Source organism: Emys orbicularis, chromosome 19, assembly GCF_028017835.1.
Source record: "Emys orbicularis isolate rEmyOrb1 chromosome 19, rEmyOrb1.hap1, whole genome shotgun sequence".
In the NCBI taxonomy this organism is placed as follows: Eukaryota; Metazoa; Chordata; order Testudines; family Emydidae; genus Emys; species Emys orbicularis.
Window position 1 is genome coordinate 8,798,288 of NC_088701.1, and position 19,121 is coordinate 8,817,408.

At 57.4% G+C, this 19,121-nt stretch overlaps 1 protein-coding gene across 1 annotated transcript in view; it reads right to left on the bottom strand.

Annotated features, from left to right (window-relative positions):
* Positions 1-1,270: 1,270 nt before the first annotated feature.
* The window catches only part of RASAL3 (RAS protein activator like 3), a 37,679-nt gene continuing 19,828 nt past the window's right edge, over positions 1,271-19,121 (bottom strand). The window contains exons 10-17 of the mRNA XM_065419743.1: positions 18,746-18,982; positions 16,846-17,047; positions 12,236-12,336; positions 7,006-7,330; positions 6,260-6,382; positions 5,465-5,664; positions 2,657-2,732; positions 1,271-1,742 (exon numbers count right to left, since the gene is read on the bottom strand). Of these exons, the coding sequence (XP_065275815.1) occupies positions 1,599-1,742; positions 2,657-2,732; positions 5,465-5,664; positions 6,260-6,382; positions 7,006-7,330; positions 12,236-12,336; positions 16,846-17,047; positions 18,746-18,982 (1,408 nt within the window). The 3' untranslated portion in view covers positions 1,271-1,598. The remainder of the gene's footprint in view (positions 1,743-2,656; positions 2,733-5,464; positions 5,665-6,259; positions 6,383-7,005; positions 7,331-12,235; positions 12,337-16,845; positions 17,048-18,745; positions 18,983-19,121) is intronic.

Consider the following 19,121-nt stretch of genomic DNA (forward strand, 5'->3'; position numbering starts at 1 on the left):
TCCTGCTGACAGAGCTACCGCCGCTCATTGGGGGGGACGTTTTTTGTCGGTGGGAGAGCTCTCTCCTGCCGACAAAGAGCAGCTACGCTGTGTGCCTTTTAGCGGCAAAAGCTATGTTGCTAAGAGGTGCGTAGTGTAGTCATAGCCTAACTCCCTGAATTTGATGACCCTTCCCAGCTGGCCTGCCCCAGACCCAGCCTGCAGGGGACAGGGAACCAGTCTGGAGTTTGGGCCAAGTCAGGTCACCCATTTTGGAGGATGAGAAGAGCTCACTCCCGCCTCCAATATCCCCATTATTCTCATTTTGCCCAGTGCCAGGGTCCCAGTGGTGGGGGACAGAGCTGGGAATGGCCCCAGTATGCAGGGGACATGGGGACCTGGGGGAAGCTGGCTTGGAATTCAGCAAATGATAAACCTTTGCAAGTGACAGCCAGCCCTGCCGTGCCCTCCCAGGTGTGCACTGCACACACTCTGGGTGCCAGCTGTGACGGGGTCTCAGCCCTGCATGCCTTGGAAGGTGTCTGTGTGAGCGCTCTGGGGCGCAGGGAGAGACTTGCAGAAGTGCTTGGCCCCCAGCAGCACCCACTGAGAACAAAGTGAGCCGCACATGTGTGTGCACAGGTTGTGCCATGTGTGTGCGCACACATACATGTGTGTTGTTCCTGTGTGTGCTTGTGCACGTGTGTATGTGTGTGTGCATGAACAGCAGGGCTGGGAGGTTCTCCATTGTTCTCAATAGGAGCTGGGCTTTTCTGAAACCTGGCCCTGTGGCAAGAGGCTCTCGGAGCTTGGTGCCTGCCATGCTTTCCTCTGAATCCTTGGGCCCTGGCCTGTCTGGTCCCGTGTGGTGAGTGCTCCGGGCTCCAACCCACATGCTCGTCACAAAAGGCACCATGTTTACTGCCTGGCTGCAGGGGACCCTCAGAGACAAGGAAGGTTTTGACAAAGCAGCCACTGCATTTCTGGCTCTGCAGGGAGTCGTGGCCCAAGCACGAACCCGGAGACAAGTTCACTGTGGCAGCCCATCCCTGAATCCCCCAAGAGCCAAATGAGGCCTGAATACTGGTCTGGGGGCATCCCTTCTAGTCAGCCCCCTGGCCCAGGGCTGGGCCTGTCAGCAGTCACTGGGCAGTGGCCCTGGGCAGCTGGTGCTATGTAGCAGCCAGAGCCCCAGGGAAGCTTGGGCATGTTGGGGCAATGTTCCACTACTGGCAGCATGGGTACGATGGAGGGGGCAGCAAGGCATCGGGAGTGTGTGTGTGTGGGGGGGGGGTTCAGAAGGAAGCACCTGGGGACCCTTTGGATGCAGGGATAGGGAGGGGAACCCCAGCTGGGCTGAGAGAGGGCCTCTCACAAATCCAATCACTCTCCACCACCCCAGCTCCCTGGGACTCCATTATCTGGAACAACATCCCTGGCAGACTCAGGACCCTCCCAGGCTGGACTCATACCAGGCAAGGGCTGCTGGGCTTCGGTCTGTGACAAATTTCTAGAGACAAGGTCTGGCTGGCAGGGTATCCAAAGCGGGTGGTAGCTGCTGGGGTGGGGTGCGTCCCACGCAGGGCCCAGGGGCTGGCCGTCTGGGCCCACCAAGCTGGCTAAACCTCCTGCCAGTCCTCGGCCCCATCCGGTGGCGCTGGCATCAGCAGTGAGTTGGGTGGCTTGTCCTGGAGTCCAGGCCGCTGGCTGATGGCACAGAGCAGCTCGGCGTGTTCCAGCTCCAGGGCTGACAGGCGGCGCTCCTACAGGGACAAAGGGCTCAGTTACCCCAGCCTGCTGCCCTGTTCCCCTAGTCAGACGCCCAAAGCCGGCAGCACACGCCACGCTGCACGGGGCTCTGACACCAAAGGCAACTAGCACCATCACCCTTCACTCCTGGGCAAGGTCTGGGGCAGCTCCCTTCATTCCCAGGGTCTCCCTCTTCCACGCTCCACCCCAGGAGAGACTGCCGTAAGGGACCCTCCCCAACCCTCCCCATCCCCTTTAGTGCTGCCTTCTTAGCCACCCTTCCACGCAGCCCCGCAGGAGCTGTGGCTGAACTTACCCCACTCCCATGAGGTCTAGGAGACAAAGAGTATCAGGTGGGTCAGAGCAGGGGGGGCTGGGAGTCAGGACTCCTGGGTTCTATTCCCAATGCTGGTAGGGGAGTGCGGGCTGGTGGGCAGAGCAAGGACTACTTCACCCCACTAATATCGGCCCTCCTAGCTCAACGGCTCTAGGTATTTTCCCGCTCTCTGAGCGCTGAGCAGGGATCGGCCATAAGGGTGGGTGGAGGACACTGGTCCCTCTTGTTTGACTCACTGTGGGTGTAGGAGGAGCTCAGGTGCTGGGGGTCCTGGTCCTTCCACCTCAGGGCCCGGGGGTCCCCAGCTCTGCTGGATGCAGGTGCTGGGGGTCACCCATGGGCAACCTTGGGCCCTGTGTGACTGGGCGGGAGGGGCGCGGACATCACACACTCCTGGGGCTAACTCCCCCTGCCTCCCCTCCTCCTCCCCACGCAGTGAAAGCAATGGGGCTGCACAGGCTGGAGCTGGGATCCAGCGTGCCCCATAATACATTGTGCAGGGTGGCTCCCAGAATCCCCTCGGTTACTCCCTGATAGACCAATGGGGCGGAGTCGCTGGGCTCGTCAGCCTCAGGGGGCCGTGGATCTTACCAGACGCTTCGTCCTCTCCTCGCTGGCCTTCAGCTTCTCCTGGTCCTTCCTCCGGCTGCCCTCTGCCGCCGCCACCCTGCAGGAGGGAGGGTGTCAGTGGAGCCTGCAGCTTGCTCTGCCTGGCTGCGAGAGCCCCGGCACTGGACACCTCCCTCTGCCCTGGCCCCAGGCACTTCACCGCATTGCTTCCCAGGCACCTCCCCACCCCCAAGCACCTCCCTGCCCCTGGACACCTCACTGCCCCACCCCTGGACACCTCACTGCCCCTGGACACCTCACTGCCCCACCCCTGGGCACCTCACTGCCCTGCCCCCAGGCACCTCCCCGCCCTTGGACACCTCACTGCCCCGCCCCCAGCACCACCCTGCCCCTGGACACCTCACTGCCCCACCCCTGGACACCTCACTGCCCCACCCCTGGACACCTCACTGCCCCACCCCTGGGCACCTCACTGCCCCTGGACACCTCACTGCCCCACCCCTGGGCACCTCACTGCCCTGCCCCCAGGCACCTCACTGCCCCTGGACACCTCACTGCCCCACCCCTGGGCACCTCACTGCCCTGCCCCCAGGCACCTCACTGCCCCTGGACACCTCACTGCCCCACCCCTGGGCACCTCACTGCCCTGCCCCCAGGCACCTCCCCGCCCTTGGACACCTCACTGCCCCGCCCCCAGCACCACCCTGCCCCTGGGCACCTCACTGCCCCTGGACACCTCACTGCCCCACCCCTGGGCACCTCACTGCCCTGCCCCCAGGCACCTCACTGCCCCTGGACACCTCACTGCCCCACCCCTGGGCACCTCACTGCCCTGCCCCCAGGCACCTCCCCGCCCTTGGACACCTCACTGCCCCGCCCCCAGCACCACCCTGCCCCTGGACACCTCACTGCCCCACCCCTGGGCACCTCACTGCCCTGCCCCCAGGCACCTCCCCGCCCTTGGACACCTCACTGCCCCGCCCCCAGCACCACCCTGCCCCTGGACACCTCACTGCCCCACCCCTGGGCACCTCACTGCCCTGCCCCCAGGCACCTCCCCGCCCTTGGACACCTCACTGCCCCGCCCCCAGCACCACCCTGCCCCTGGACACCTCACTGCCCCACCCCTGGGCACCTCACTGCCCTGCCCCCAGGCACCTCCCCGCCCTTGGACACCTCACTGCCCCGCCCCCAGCACCACCCTGCCCCTGGACACCTCACTGCCCCACCCCTGGGCACCTCACTGCCCTGCCCCCAGGCACCTCCCCGCCCTTGGACACCTCACTGCCCCGCCCCCAGGCACCACCCTGCCCCTGGACACCTCACTGCCCCACCCCTGGGCACCTCACTGCCCTGCCCCCAGGCACCTCCCCGCCCTTGGACACCTCACTGCCCCGCCCCCAGGCACCTCCCTGCCCCTGGACACCTCACTGCCCCGCTCCCAGGCACCTCCCTGCCCCTGGACACCTCACTGCCCCACCCCCAGGCACCTCCCCGCCCCTGGACACCTCACTGCCCCACCCCTGGGCACCTCACTGCCCCGCCCCCAGGCACCTGATCATCCTGCCCAGGGCTCACCGCCCTGCCCCTGGGCACGTCACCACCTTGACACCTCACTGTCCTGCCCCTTGGCACATGCTCCCAAACACCTCATCGCCTCACCCCCGGGCACCTTATCACCCAACCCTGCCCCCGGGCACCTCCCCACCTCTGGACACCTCACTGCCCTGTCCCCGGCACCTCCCCCTTACCTGCCCCCAAACACCACATCGCCCCACCCCTGGGCACGTGATTGCCCCACCCCCGGACACATCATTGCCCCAACCCTGGGCACCTCCCCCTGCCCTGCCCCCAACACCTCATCACTCTGCCCCCAAGCACCTCATCGCCCCACCCCCGTGCACTTCACCACCCTGCCCTCGTGCACCTCACCGCCCCACCCCTAGGCACCTCACTGCCACGCATGTGTGAATATACTCCTGGCCCCTGGGCACCTCCCCCTGCCCTGCCCTCGGGCACCTCACCATCCCACCCCTGGACACCTCATCGTCCCACCTCCTGGCACCTCACTGTCCTGCCCCTGGGCACTTCCCCCTGTCCTGGCCCTGGGCACCTCACTGCCCCACCCACTGGCACCTCACTGTCTCACACCTGGGCACCTCCCCCTGCCACGCCCCTGAGCACCTCAATGCACTGCCTCTGGGCACCTCCCCCTGCTCCTGGAAAATCTCACCCCACCTCACTCCGCACTGTTCCTGGGGTACCTCCCCATATCCCCTGGGAACCTGCCCCCATTCCATCATGGGGCACCTCCCCGCACAAAATGGAATCAGATTATCCGAGGGCCCTGACAGCTGCTGAACCTACCCCGAACTGTGCAGGGGTGGGAGGGACCATCCTGGGGGCAGGTTGTGCCAGCCTTCCTGCCCCTTCCCAACTGCTGTCAGCATCAGGAGAGAGCTAGCCAGGCCCTTGTGGGAACTCATGGGCCAGCTGCCATGGCCCTCGGCTCGGCCAGACCCACCTGGGCAGAAAGTTCCAGAGTCCCCTGAGAGCCGTCAGCAAGTGCCCAGCCCATCTTGGCTGGCATCTGAATCGGCCAGGACCCAAGCCAGGGAGGGGCCTGAGCTGCTCCTGGGGACCCACTAGAAGCTAGTGCAACGCGTGGAGGATGCACTCTGCTCTCCTCGTGGCCTGGCTGCCCTGCATATGCCTGGGCCATGGAGGGCCACCCAGGGCTCTCTGCTGAGCCAGCACCCAGCATCACCCAGAGGCTCAGCAGGACCATGGTGCCCCGGTGCTGCCTTTCTCCCTGACGGGCTCCCTTACCTGGTGCTGAGGTTTGCCAGGTGGGTTTCCAGGTGCTCCAGCTGCCTCCGGAGTCTCTCCTCCTGCCCCTGGCTCTTGGCCTGCTCCTCCAGCAGTGTCTGATTCTGGGTGACCAGCATTTCCAGCTGGCTCTCAAAGAGCCTCTGCTTCTCCCTGGACTCTGCCAGCTCCTTCCTCAGCTCCTCAATTTGCTTCCCATGCTAGGGCAGCCCAAGACAAGGTCAGCTCGTCATGGGGCGTGCAGCACTCCGCGGGCATAGAGAGGGAGTGCAGCACTCCACAGGCACAGAGAGGGCGTGCAGCACTCCACAGGCACAGAGAGGGCGTGCAGCACTCCACGGGCACAGAGAGGGCGTGCAGCACTCCACAGGCACAGAGAGGGCACCGCTCTGCCACCTGGGCTCCTTACCCAGCTGCAGAAAGGTTGAGGCCCAGCAGAGGATGGCAGCAGGAGAGGGGCCTAGTGGTTAGAGCAGTGGGGGCTGGGAGTCAGGACTCCTGGTTGTGTGTGTGAGGAGCTCTAGCATCCTGGCCTGGAGGCCAGAGGGTTGGGGAAAGGATGGTGAGGCATCTGCTGCCCCCTACCAGGCTAATGTGGTGAGGCTGGGGGGATGGCACTGCCCTCCCCATTGCAAGCATGGGGGCTGGTTCTGTGGACTGGGGTGGGTAGCAGTGATGCACCAGCACCCTGTCAGAGGCTGGGCATTGAGGTGGGGAGAGGGACCCTGGCATGGCCCTATAGGGCCTGCTCTGGAGCCTGTATTGCCTGGGGTCTCTAGGGGTGCAGAGTGTTACCTTCTCCAGCGGCCGCATGGCGTACAGCTCAGTCTGCGCCTTGGCCGCTTCCTCAGCGTGGCGCTGCCAGGGCACCGTGGATTTCCGGGGCAGTGAGGCAGATTGGCGGAGATTGGATCGCCCCTAGAACACACAGCACAGAGCCCTTCAGGGCGCTGCGGGCAGCACGGGCTGGCAGGGGGCCAGGGCTCTGCCTGTCAGTGACATGGGGCCAGACGCCTCCCGGTTCCTCTCGGGATAGGCTGGAACAACTGGTGATTCCCGCTGGAGCCGATCACCAAACCCTACCCAGTGGCAAGGGAATGGGGACAATGACGGCTCCAGGCCCAGCCCTGCCCTGCGCCTCTCTGCACAGAATGGGCTCCGGGCTCCGGTGCCAGCTCTCTGGGGCTGGGGTGGGGCCCTGGCACTGATAGTGCCCCAGGAAGGGCAGCCCTTGTTCTCCAGAGAGCAGGCTGTGGCTGGCCCCTGGGGGGCGGGGCACGAGGGGTGAGTGTGCTCAGCTCCATTCCCCCTGCCCTCAGTCCCCAGCAGGCATCAGGCAGAGCGCGGCCTCTGTGGGGGTGGCTCTGGCAGTGATCACTTTGCGGCTTGAGCAGCCTGCATGGGTCGGAGAAGGGGCGGGCAGCTGGGTGCCAGGACCCCCTTTCCAGGTGAACTCAGACCCCCTTATGGGGTGGGCTCGGCCGTCCCCCGGGGTGGGAGCTGCCCAGAGCCCCTTACTGGGTGGGCTCGGACCCCCTTACCGGGTGGGCTCGGCCATCCCGTGGGCGGGAGGTAGAGGGGCGAGGGCTCCCATCGTGACTCTCTTCTCCCTGGGACTCAACCACGTGCTCCATGCTGCTCTGCGTCTGCAGCCTGCGTCCTGCCTTGCTCTGGGCTGGCACGCTCTGCGTGCGCTGCACCTTCCTCCTCTCCCAGGCCTGGCGTGGGGAGGCGGGCAGCTGCTGGAGGTGCTGCTCGTCCTCCTTCCCCCGGCCCTTCTGGATGTTGGTCATGGAGTGGCTCTTGACCAGGGGGCTGTACTTGCTCAGCTCCCTCGGGGGCAGGAATCCTGGCTTCTCGCCAGGGCTGAAACACAACGGTTGGGGCTGAGTGTCATTGGAGAGAGCTAGAAGCACTGTGCTGCCCGGGGCCCACAGTCTGGACCAGAACCCAGAACCATCCCATGAACCAGACCCTAGAATCGGAACTATCCCCTGAACCTCAATCCAAAGCGAAACCGTTCCCTGAACTGGAACCTAGAACCAGAATCATCCCTGAACCAGAACCGGAAACATCCCCCAAACCGAACTATCCCCTGAACCCCAAACCGAACCAGAACCGCAATCCTCACCTGAACCAAAACCAGTAACCACACCCAAACTGAACTGGAGTCATCACCAGAACCAGAACCATTACCCAAATTGAACCAGAACCATCCCCTGAACCCAGCCTGAATCAGAACCAAACTGCCAGCTACAGTCACCCCAAATTCAAACCCAGCCTGTCACCAGCCCTTCAAGCAAACCCTTGGACTGGAGCCACCACCTGAATCTCCCACCCAACCCATTATCTGAGGCCTTGGCTACTCTTGCGAGTTACAGCGCTGTAAAGCCGCCCCCAGCGCTGTAACTCACTCCCCGTCCACACTGGCAAGGCATTTGCAGCGCTGTATCTCCGTGGTTGCAGCGCTGCATGTACTCCACGTCCCCGAGAGGAATAGCAAGTATTGCGCTGCCGCTGCAGCGCTGCGGCGCCAGTGTGGCCGCTCAATGCGCAGTGAATGGCCTCCAGAAGTATTCAGCAGTATCCCACAATGCCTGTTCTAGCCACTCTGGTCATCAGTTCAAACTCGACTGCCCTGGCCTCAGGTAACCAACCATGTGACCCACCCTTTACATTCCCCGGGAATTTTAAAAATCCCCTTCCTGTTTGCTCAGCCCGGCGTGGCGTGGTGTGGAGTGCTATCAGCGAATCTTTCCAGGTGACCATGCCTCCACGCGCCAAGCGAGCCCCAGCATGGAGCAATGGCGAGTTGCTGGACCTCATCAGTGTTTGGGGGGAGGAAGCTGTACAGTCCCAGCTGCGCTCCAGCCGTAGGAATTACGATATCTTCGGGAAGGTATCAAAGGACATGATGGAAAGGGGCCATGACCGGGACGCCCTGCAGTGCAGGATTAAAGTGAAGGAGCTGCGGAGTGCCTACTGCAAAGCCCGCGACGCAAACGGCCGCTCGGGTGCTCCCCCCGCGACCTGCCGATTCTACAAAGAGCTGGATGCGATACTTGGGGTTAACCCCACCTCCACTCCGAGCACCACCATGGACACTTCAGAGCCGGTGTGGGGGGGGGGAGGAGGAAGAGAAGGAGGAGGAGGAAAACGGGAGTGATGGTGGTGGGCCGGATGGAGACACCCCGGAATCCCTGGAGCCATGCAGCCAGGAGCTCTTCTCGAGCCAGGAGGAAGGTAGCCAGTCACAGCGGCCGGTACTTGGTGGAGGACAAACGGAAGAGCAGGTTCCTGGTAAGCGGGTTTTTTTTTCGGGAAGGAATTTTTTCGGTGCGGGCTCTTTGGGAGAGGAGGGTTAGGCATGCATGCCTAGATGCGGAATAGTGCACTGATGTGGTTTATCACATCGTGGTAATCAGCCTCGGTAATCTCCTCGAATGTCTCATCCAGAACGTGTGCAATGTGCTTGCGCAGGTTTATCGGGAGAGCCACCGTGGTCCTTGTCCCAGCCAGGCTAACGTGTCCGCGCCACTGTGCCGCGAGGGGCGGGGGGACCATTGCTGCACACAGGCAAGCTGCATACGGGCCAGGGCGGAAGCCGCATTGCAGTAGAAGACCCTCCCTTGCTTCCCAGATCACCCTCAGCAGCGAGATATCGTCCAGGACAAACTCCTGTGGAAAATGTTGGGACAGTGTTCAGTGTAGGTGCCCCCTGAAACTGTTGGCTCTTCCCAAGGCACAGAAACCCAGAGGACAGTGCAGCCCTGAAACAATCAGTCCCCCTTACTCACCATTTTGAGGCTCCCGTGGGATATGTGTGCTCTGTTTCGGACGGGAAAATTATGCTATTGTGTAGACCCTGTGTGTTTTCTACTCCTTAAGTGCGGGGGGAATCATTACTCTGTCTGGTATAAACAGTGCTGCCTCTGTTGAATGTTGCATTTTGCCTATACAGCAGCATCAACCTTGAGACCTCAGCCGTCCCTTTTATCGCCTGCTCAGAGACTTCAAAGACTCAGGAAGAGACCGCGAAAAAGCAAAGAAGACATGCTGCAAGAAGTGATGCGGCAATCTATTAAAGAGAATGAGAAAGCACAGAACTGGAGGGAGAGAGAAAGCAGGATCCGCCAGGAAAACGCAGCGCACCGGTGGCAAAGCACCGAGCACCGGCAGCAAAGCACTGATCGGCTCATAAGCATCCTGGAGCGCCAAGCAGACGCTATCCAGGAGCTCGTAGCCATGCAGAAAGAGGAGCAGTACCGCAAACGCAAACGCCACCCCCCCCCACAGCCCTTGTCCCAAAAATCTTTCCGTTGTGCCCCACTGTCACCTCCAACCCACTTTCCCCAACTTCCGTGTTCTTCACGCCACCAGCTGCCTCCAACACCAGTATCTTCACCACCCAGCCCCGAAAACCACGACCCTTACCCTCTGCACTCAACCCCCATCACCATGCAGAATAGCTATCCTGAAGAGCAGCACTCACTGCACAGCACACCAGACAGGACATACGCGAATCTGTGATTGTACCGTTCTCCACTCCACCCCCTTGTTTCTTTTCAATAAATAATTTTTTTTCTTTTCAATAAATGGATTTTTTGGCTTTGAAAACATTCTTTATTATTACATAAAGTAAAAGACTCTTTAGCCCAGGAAATAAACAGGCATTGCAAGTCTGCTTGTCTGCTTAGCAAACACTGATTCCTAAAGATTGGAACTACTGCACTTCACTCCCATGCAGGGCACCAGATATCACTGCTGGTTTTCAGCCTCAAATTGCTCCCTCAAGGCATCCCTAATCCTTGCAGCCCCGCGCTGGCCCCCTGTAATAGCCCTGCTCTCTGGCTGTGCAAATTCAGCCTCCAGGTGTTGAACCTCGGAGGTCCATGCCTGAGTGAAGCTTTCACCCTTCCCTTCACAAATATTATGGAGGGCACAGCACGCGGATATAACCGCGGGGATGCTGTTTTCGGCCAAGTCCAGCTTCCCATACAGAGATCGCCAGCGGTCCTTTAAATGGCCAAAGCCACATTCCACAGTCATTCGGCACCGGCTCAGCCTGTAGTTGAACTGTTCCTTGCTGCTGTCAAGGCTCCCTGTGTAGGGTTTCATGAGCCACGGCATTAATGGGTAAGCGGGATTTCCAAGGATCACAATGGGCATTTCAACTTCCCCTACCATGATCTTCCGCTCTGGGAAAAAAGTCCCGGCCTGCATCTTCCTGAACAGCCAAGTGTTCCGAAAGATGCGTGCGTAATGCACCTTTCCGGGCCAGCCGGTGTTAATGTCAATGAAACGCCCACAGTGATCCACAAGCGCCTGGAGAACCATAGAGAAATACCCCTTCCGATTAACGTACTCGGATCCTAGGTGGGGTGGTGCCAGAATAGGAATGTGCGTCCCACCTATCGCCCCTCCAGAGTTAGGGAACCCCATTTGTGCAAAGCCATCCACTATTTCCTGCACGTTACCCAGAGTCACGGTTCTTCTGAGTAGGATGTGATTAATGGCCTTGCAAACTTGCATCAACACGATTCCAACGGTCGACTTTCCCACTCCAAACTGGTTTGCGACCGACCGGTAGTTGTCTGGAGTTGCCAGCTTCCAGATTGCAATAGCCACCCGCTTCTCCACTGGCAGGGCAGCTCTCAATCTCGTGTCCTTGCGCCGCAGGATGGGGTCAAGCTCCTCACACAGTCCCATGAAAGTGGTTTTTCTCATCTGAAAGTTCTGCAGCCACTGCTTGTCATCCCAGACTTCCATGACGATGTGATCCCACCACTCGGTGCTTGTTTCCCGAGCCCAAAAGCGGCGTTCCACGGTGCTGAGCATGTCCGTGAATGCCACAAGCAATTTCGGGTCGTACGCGTTACGCAGCTCGATAGCATCGTCGGACTCCTCACTCTCACTGTCACTTTGAACCTTAAGGAATAGTTCGACAGCCAAACGTGACGTGCTGGCGAGATAAGTCAGCATACGCCTCAGCAGTTCAGACTCCATTTCCCAGAAACCGTTGAAAGATGGCGCCAAAGGTGGACGGAAACAAAGGGATTTCTGGGATGCGAAGCGATGCATCACGGGGCGTTGGGACAGGACCCAGAATTCCCCGCACCCACGCCCCCTTCCCACAACCCGCGGCGCCAGAATGGGAAGAGATGCTCTGTGGGATAGCTGCCCATAATGCACCGCTCCCAATAGCGCTGCAATTGCCGCAAATGTGGCCACGACAGTGCGCTAGGCAGCTGTCAGTGTGGACAGACTACAGCGCTTTCCCTACTCAGCTGCACGAAGTCAGGTTTAACTCACAGCGCTGTACATCTGCAAGTGTAGCCAAGGCCTTAGTCTCCGCTCCCTGCTGTCCCTCTTCCCCGTCCACCTGGCCCAGGAACCCAAAGCCACAGCCCAGCTTTGGTCCTGAGACTCCAGACCCAAACCCTCTCCAGGCCCACACCTGAGCTGCCTCCTAACCCCCCACATAAGCTCAAACCCTTCCCCGGGCCTTATGATGGCCAGGCCCCACCCCCACGAGCCAGAGCACCATCACTTGTCTGAGCCCCACTGGCAGGATCAGGCCAGTCTGGAGCACATCTTGCGGGGAGTGGATTTCCCAAGACTCATCTCCCAACATCACCACACAGTGCCAAGCTCTTCTGGCAACTCCAACAGCCCTGTCCTGCTCCTGCTGCTGTCAATGACAGAACCCCCCAGGCCCATGGAGTCCTGCACTGCCTGGACCACCGCTCATGGGGAGGGGAGAGGAGGTACCTGTCCATGCCGGGGCCAAGTTTGATGGAGACAGGCACTGGCGTCCCCTCTTTGATGGCATTGAGGATGGTCGGCAGGGGCTCTAACTGCTCCCTCGTTCGCTGCCGGGAAACACAAAGGGAGAAGATTCACCACTGTGGGTTTGCCAATAGCGGTGTCCCTCAGTCTCGTGTGAGACAAACCCAGCTTGGCCATGCCAGCTCTGTTGGAGGAGCTTTGCTCAATGCGGCTCTGACTGGCACGGCCGGGGGCAGCAGTACCAGATGCTTATCTCCCTGTCTCGTCGCACGTGTCTGGCGTATTGTCTGCTTCCCAGTGGAGGTCTATTTGCACACTTAACTGGATGATAATCAAGATTGCAAAATCAAGGTGAGAGGAAAGCTATAGAAGACTCAATCAGCCAGGCTGTTCTGTTTAGGAATAAGGATGAAGGACTGCTCTGATGTATCTAGGGGTACCAAAAGATGCCCTGGATCCTTCACTGAGGTGGCAATGTGGTTTGCTTCATGAAAAAGGGTCACAACCCGAGTGGCTGTGAAGCTCTAGTGAGCAATGTTATCCGAAATTGGGTCAGCTAGTAAAGCTTAGGGAGGACTAATGACCCAAGAGAGTTTGGCAGAAAGCAGCACGTTTATTATATTGATAGCTAAGGTCAAAAGAAGGGGGGAGAGGGTGTCACACTCACACTCGCATACTCATGCTCCCAGGACAGGCACGGCACTGGAGATGTCAGGATCCTTTAAGGTAAGTGTCCCACAGCACAGCGATGGATGGTGTGATGAAGGTAAGTCTTCCTGAGGCACGATGGAATGCAACGCAGTGAACCACTGGCCAGGTAGTCCGGGCAAAGGGCCTTCACGGGAGGTACAAGCTTGTGAGTGCACTCCTGAGCCCCTTCCCCTTTTAAGGACCTGCTCCTCATGGCCTGCGACTAGAGAGGACTTGGCCACATCTGGTTGGTCACACTCCACCTTGGGCACTGTCCATGCATTGGGTGTGTGAGTGCTGCCTAATCAAAATGTCATAGCCTGCGACTAGAGATGACTTGGCCGTGTCTGGTTGGTCACACTCCACCTCAGCCAGTGTCCATGCACTGGGGGTGTGAGTGCTGTCTAATTAGAGTCCCAGACACCTTGTCCACCTGGGAGCTCTTCTGATCTTCCAGCTGTTTAAGCAGCCCATTCATCCCACAAGCATTCCAGGAGGGAGGGGTGGGGGAAAGCCACTTCACAGGTAGATATTCAGAGAGGGAGAGGAGACAAGGTGTGTGTGTGGGGGGGAAGTGTAACAGACCTTTTGAGCCTACAGGTTATACACAGCATACAGATCACTGCTGCTCCTACAACAAGCAATACTTGATTAGCCAGGAGAGTAGCTTGCTAACTAAGTCTGGGTTCTAGAATGTGTTACGATTTTATTTGATATGAAGCCATTAGTTTCCAATCCTTTTCCTTGCTATTACTCAAATCTCTGCTTTGTTAAGTAAACCTATTGTGGATTTCACTCTAGTCATATCTGTGCTGTGTGTTAAACAGAGCACTGATCTCAGTTGGGACTGGTAAGCAGGGGTGGATTGTTCCTTTGGAAGCAGTGAATCTGAATACTGCGGTGTCCAGTGGACCAGGGACTGGACACTCCAGGGACACACTCAGGGGCCTTGGGGCCTGGGGTGTGCCAATTGCTAACCGGCAGAGAGAGCAGGGCCTGCAGAGGCCTAGAGGGCAGTGCTTGTGTTGCCTGTGGCTGATGGAGTCGGGGAGCTGAACCCGGCAAGATGCCACCCCAACCCTGGTTACCAGTGGAAAGTGTCACAGGGGCAATGCCCAGCTGGGTCGGCTCAGCACAGCTCCCATCAGCACATCCAAGGGGCGATGCCCAGCTGGGTCCAGCTCAGCATGGTTCCAACTGGAACAGCCACAGAGAGACAGTTCCCAGCTCAGACCAACCCAGCGTGGCCCATGCAGGCCCTACAGTCTCCGCTGACGGAGATGCTCGAGGATGCTAGCAGGTTCCAGACATACACAGCAACACCGGTCGCTGGCTGTGGGACCCTGCAGTGGATAAGCCCTTTCTACCTTCTGGCCACAAGGGGGCAGATGTGCTCTGTCAATGCACTTCCATCCCATCATGGGCGCCATTTCACATTGGGGGGGGGGGGCAACTTTGACCGTGATTCCAAAGGCTACTTGGGCACCTGAAAACTTTCTTATTTTTTTGCAGATAATAACTTAGATACAGTGCTCCTGTCAGATAATAATTTCTAATTCCTATATAAAGAAAGAAAATTAAATAAATATTAGACGCATTCAGCTCTAATACTTGTTCTGACATCTTGTGTCAATTCACTTAAGGGACACTAGTTAGGTTTAAAAATTAATGTATATTCTTACTTTACTAACTCTTGAATACAACAATTGAAACAATTGTAGAAAAACCTAGATGACTTTCTATCACTTTCTTGTAGTTCATCAAGCTTAGAATAGATCATTTAACTTTTGGAAACATCCTATTAGGGCAAGGTCCCGTGAGTTTATATTGCACCTGCCTGGGGCTGTAGGGGTGTTACCCCACTACAAATGATAGACTAGAAAATGACTTTAAACAGGAGTGAGTGAAACTGACACTTTCAAGTCACTTTCATAGTATTGCCAACCCCAAATGTTCAAAAATCAAGAATCAGGCTCACCAAAAATCATGAGATTGGCTTTAAAATAATGAGATTATGTAAAAATAATAGATTTTGAGTTCTTTTTATTTACATTCTGCTTTTTGAGCCTTTAGGGTGCACTGGGGTCACATTTTGAAGCTTTCTCCACAGCCACAAGGGCTAGAAACTTCATTTTTCTTTAAGAATGAAGGCTGAAATCATCACACATCACTTGACTCCAGGAGCTGGGGCTTTAAGGAAAACAATAATTATCATGAGACTCATGACAAAATCATGAGAGTTGGCAACGCTGCTTTCACTTCTGTTTAAAAGCTAGTTACTTTCCAGAAGGCCCCTAAATACTACAGTGATTGAGTTGCAGTTTTCACAGGAGAATATTTTAAATCAAACACCAAGAAAATTCAACATTTTAAAGTTGGGGGGGAAATTGAGACTTCTGAGGTATATCAGGGTCACTGCAGGTAGGAAAGGAAAATAAACAGACACAGGAGCTCTGGGTAGCTCTTCCTCTTGAAAGAAAGTTGGAGGGTCAAATCTTCTAGTCCTTAATCAAGTAAAACTTCTATTGTCATCAGCGCCTCCACTCATCGATATAAACATCACAGTGAACATGTGATAACATGTGGGGTCAATAACTATACACTTCTTACTTAAATATCTGAGCCATCTTATCCAGAGTTACACATCTTATATGCACTGGCTCAGGGACTACATTTTCTGGCATATTCTGAACAGTGCTGAGCACACAGATGGTGCCCTGTGAATAACACAAATCATGACAATAATGGTCGACTTTATGGACTCTGTGGATCAATTTCTGTTCTTAGTTCTGGAATTGGCCTGAATACAGCTGAAACCCTAAGAATCTGATGTATAATCACATCTGATACTCATATGACACTTTCTCATTCCTTCCTTTTCTCAAACTCAGAACAAAAAACGACAAAACAAATGGTTTTCAGTTAAAATCTAAAATTGCACAGCAGGCACTGCTGTACAACCCAGCCTGGGGCAGAACCTGTCACCCATTGGCCATTAAATGATCTCCTCTCATTTGACTCTCATTCTCTTTCTTTCTTCATCCTTCCTGACCTCTGTGCTGCTTTTGATACTGTCAGCCATGACATTGTTCCCAATCATCTAGGACCGTGTGCTGGAGTCTCAGTGAACTGGCCTTCTTGGTTTTGCTCCCATCTATCAAAGGCCTCTTTTTTGCAGCATGGAGCAGAGAGAAAGGCTGGTCCAACGGATAGGGAGCTAGCCCTGAGAAACCTGCGTTCTACTCCCCCCTCCCCTCCCCAATGGACGTCCCTGTATGACGTTTTGCGTCATAATATGGTTTTTTAGGCACCCAAAGATGCAGGCGCTTTTGAAAATCCCACTAGGTGCCTAAATACATATAAAAAACTGGCTGTTAGTGTCTCTGTGCCTCAGTGCCCCATCTGTACCATGGGGATAACAGCACTGCTCTACCTCCCCAAGGGGCTGTGATGTGAGGCGCGCAGATACTACAGTGATGGGGCCACATAAGTACCAGAGGTAGAGTGGGAACTTCTCTATACCATTGCTAGCCCTTTCCTGGGTTTTGGCCCCTTCTTTTCACTTATGCCCCTTACATCTTCCTCTTTTCTGAATGTAACCTTGGCTCAGAAGGCTTGGCTCTATCCCCCCCGCCCCCCATTTTGTTCATCTAACAACTTCCAGATCCTTAATTTAATTACCTGCCTCTGTCTGTAAACAAAACACTGACTCCCTGCCCCAGGGACACAAGCTGGGAGAAGCACCTCTCTGCAGAACTCACGTTTCACACTAATGCTGAGCAGTTCAGAGCTCCGCCTGGGAGCACACCTCCTGTATGAAACTGGGGGGCGGGGGGAACGGACAGCCCCCACTCTGCCCTACCTAACTGGCTCTTTTGCACTCCACCCCCAGCCCGCAGTACCTGGTCCAGGCCGGTGAATATGTCGCAGAGCAGCGAGTGCAGGGTGGAGAGCTCCAGCGCCAGGTCCACATAGCCGTCGTAAGCCACCAGGTGGGCACTGCCGTCAGGGTTGGCCACGCTCTGCAGGAACGACTTCATGCGGCTCCAGTTGTGCTTCAGGAATTCGTTCATGAACCCCATGTACGCCTCCTTCTCACCGAACCTGCGGGAGCCACAATGTCACGTGGGTGTCACGCACACGGCACGGGCATGCACATAGCGCGGACATCATGCACACGGCATGGGCATCACGCACACAGCACAGGCGTCACACATGGTGCGGGCGTCACGCACACGGTGGTATTGCACAGGCGTCACGCATACGGCATGGATGTCACGCACACGGTGGTGCTGTGTGGGCGTCATGCACACAACACGGGCATCACACACACGGCATGGTCAGCATGCGCACAGCACGGGTGTCACACACACGGTGCAGGCCTCACACACATGGCATGGGGTCATGCACATAGAGGGGCAAGCACATTCCCACACATCCATACATGTGAGCTCTAGGAGCCAGGGTCAGGTGAGTTGGCCCATGCTGAACAGTCCCATACTGAACAGTGGCTTTGCAGGGGACAGCACGCCGCTGGTGAGGGGTTGTGACTAGCATTGCTGGAGACGTGAATGCTGCAGCCTTATGCTGCCCTCTCCTGGTGGGGGAACCACAGATCCAGGTAATCACACTGCTCAAGTGCCCCTGCGCATGGGGGCATCACAGCCACGTCTCCCTGCCTTCTGCCCAGTGTCTCTGCCTGGCTGCTGGGTGAATGGTCCACACAAACCATAGGAGAAAGTGAGAAGCTGACTCTGCAAGGGAAACTGAGCCCACCCCACATGCTGCTAAAGTGATGGGCACTGTAGTGCCTGGCTAGCGCTTGGGCTCTCAGGGCTACTGGGAACCATAGCCAAGAAGCTGCTGGTAGCTGAAGGATGGCCCTTTGGTTTGTGCACTAGCCTATGAGTCAGGAGACCTGGGATCAAGCCCCTGATCTGACACAGACTCATTGTGCGTCCAAGTCACTCTGTGCCTCAGGTCCCCTCAGCCCCATGGGGACAGTAGCCCTGTCCCAGGGCGATGAGGGAGGAGAAGGGTGCTGGTGATTGTGAGGTGCTCAGGTACTATGATAATGGGTGGCAAATGAGTGTGAGGGGGAAGCCTGGGGGTTACACAGCACTGGCCTTTTGAATTGCTCTGGAGCGCACCATGCATTTCAAGATGACCTACCTGGGGTTCCTGCGCGGCCTTTGCTAGTTGAGGAGGCTGGAAGGGTTTTTCCTGCTTCTTTTAATAATGTGACTTTGGGCCCCTGGCAAATAACCAGATCCTGGCACCATGAGCCCCAGGGCCGGAGCCCAGCATCACAACTCCAAGGCCTGAGTAATGGAGATGGGGGCTGGGTGTTGTTCAGGCTCTTAAAGCTCTTTGGGGCTTGGTTACAGCTCTTCAACTTGGGCCAGAGCTCAGAGTGACCTGGATTCAGCTCCTGCCTGCTGGGAACCTCCCAGCCCACATATCTATCAGGCCAAGCACCAAGCCCAGGGCTAGGATCCAGCTGGGACCACCCCACATTTCTACAGGAACCCCCCAAAGTTTCTTCATCCCCTTTCCTCGCCGGGGCCCTCAAAACGCTAGTAGGAAGGGGAAGACCCGGGCAGACTGAGGTAAGGGACTCAGAGTGACACTGGACACAGCCTGGCTCTCTCGCCCAGAGCTGGGTCCACACCACAGGGACCAGAGCTGTGTGCAAGATACAGACAGGATTGCCCCGCAGAGGGGCAGAGCCGAGCCGTGATACAGACGTGATCACCCCACAGAGGGGCAGGGACCTGGGCAGAGCCAAGCCATGATACATACGTAGCAAAATTGGCCAGGTTCTGGATGACTTTTGCCACCAGGGTGAGGGTGCGGGAGGTGGCATCATCTGGGTACTCCTGGGTGAGGCCAAACAGGCTGGGGGACATGATGGCCGGGCACAGGAAGCGCAGGAAGAGCGAGGCCGAGATGAGTCGCTGCCCAATGTCCTCCTTGTCCCGCTCCAGGCACTCCCCCTGCCATGCTGCAAAGATCTCGCTGAGCTCCGCTGGGAAGGCGCTGAGGAGACAGGCACAGACGGTGAGGGGGAGGGGGACAGTGCCAGCTAAACACCAGCATCTCTCAGACAATCCCTGACAGCCAATGGGACCAGAGGTCCTCACGGAGCCTCCATGAGAAACAGCCTGGGGAAGAAGGG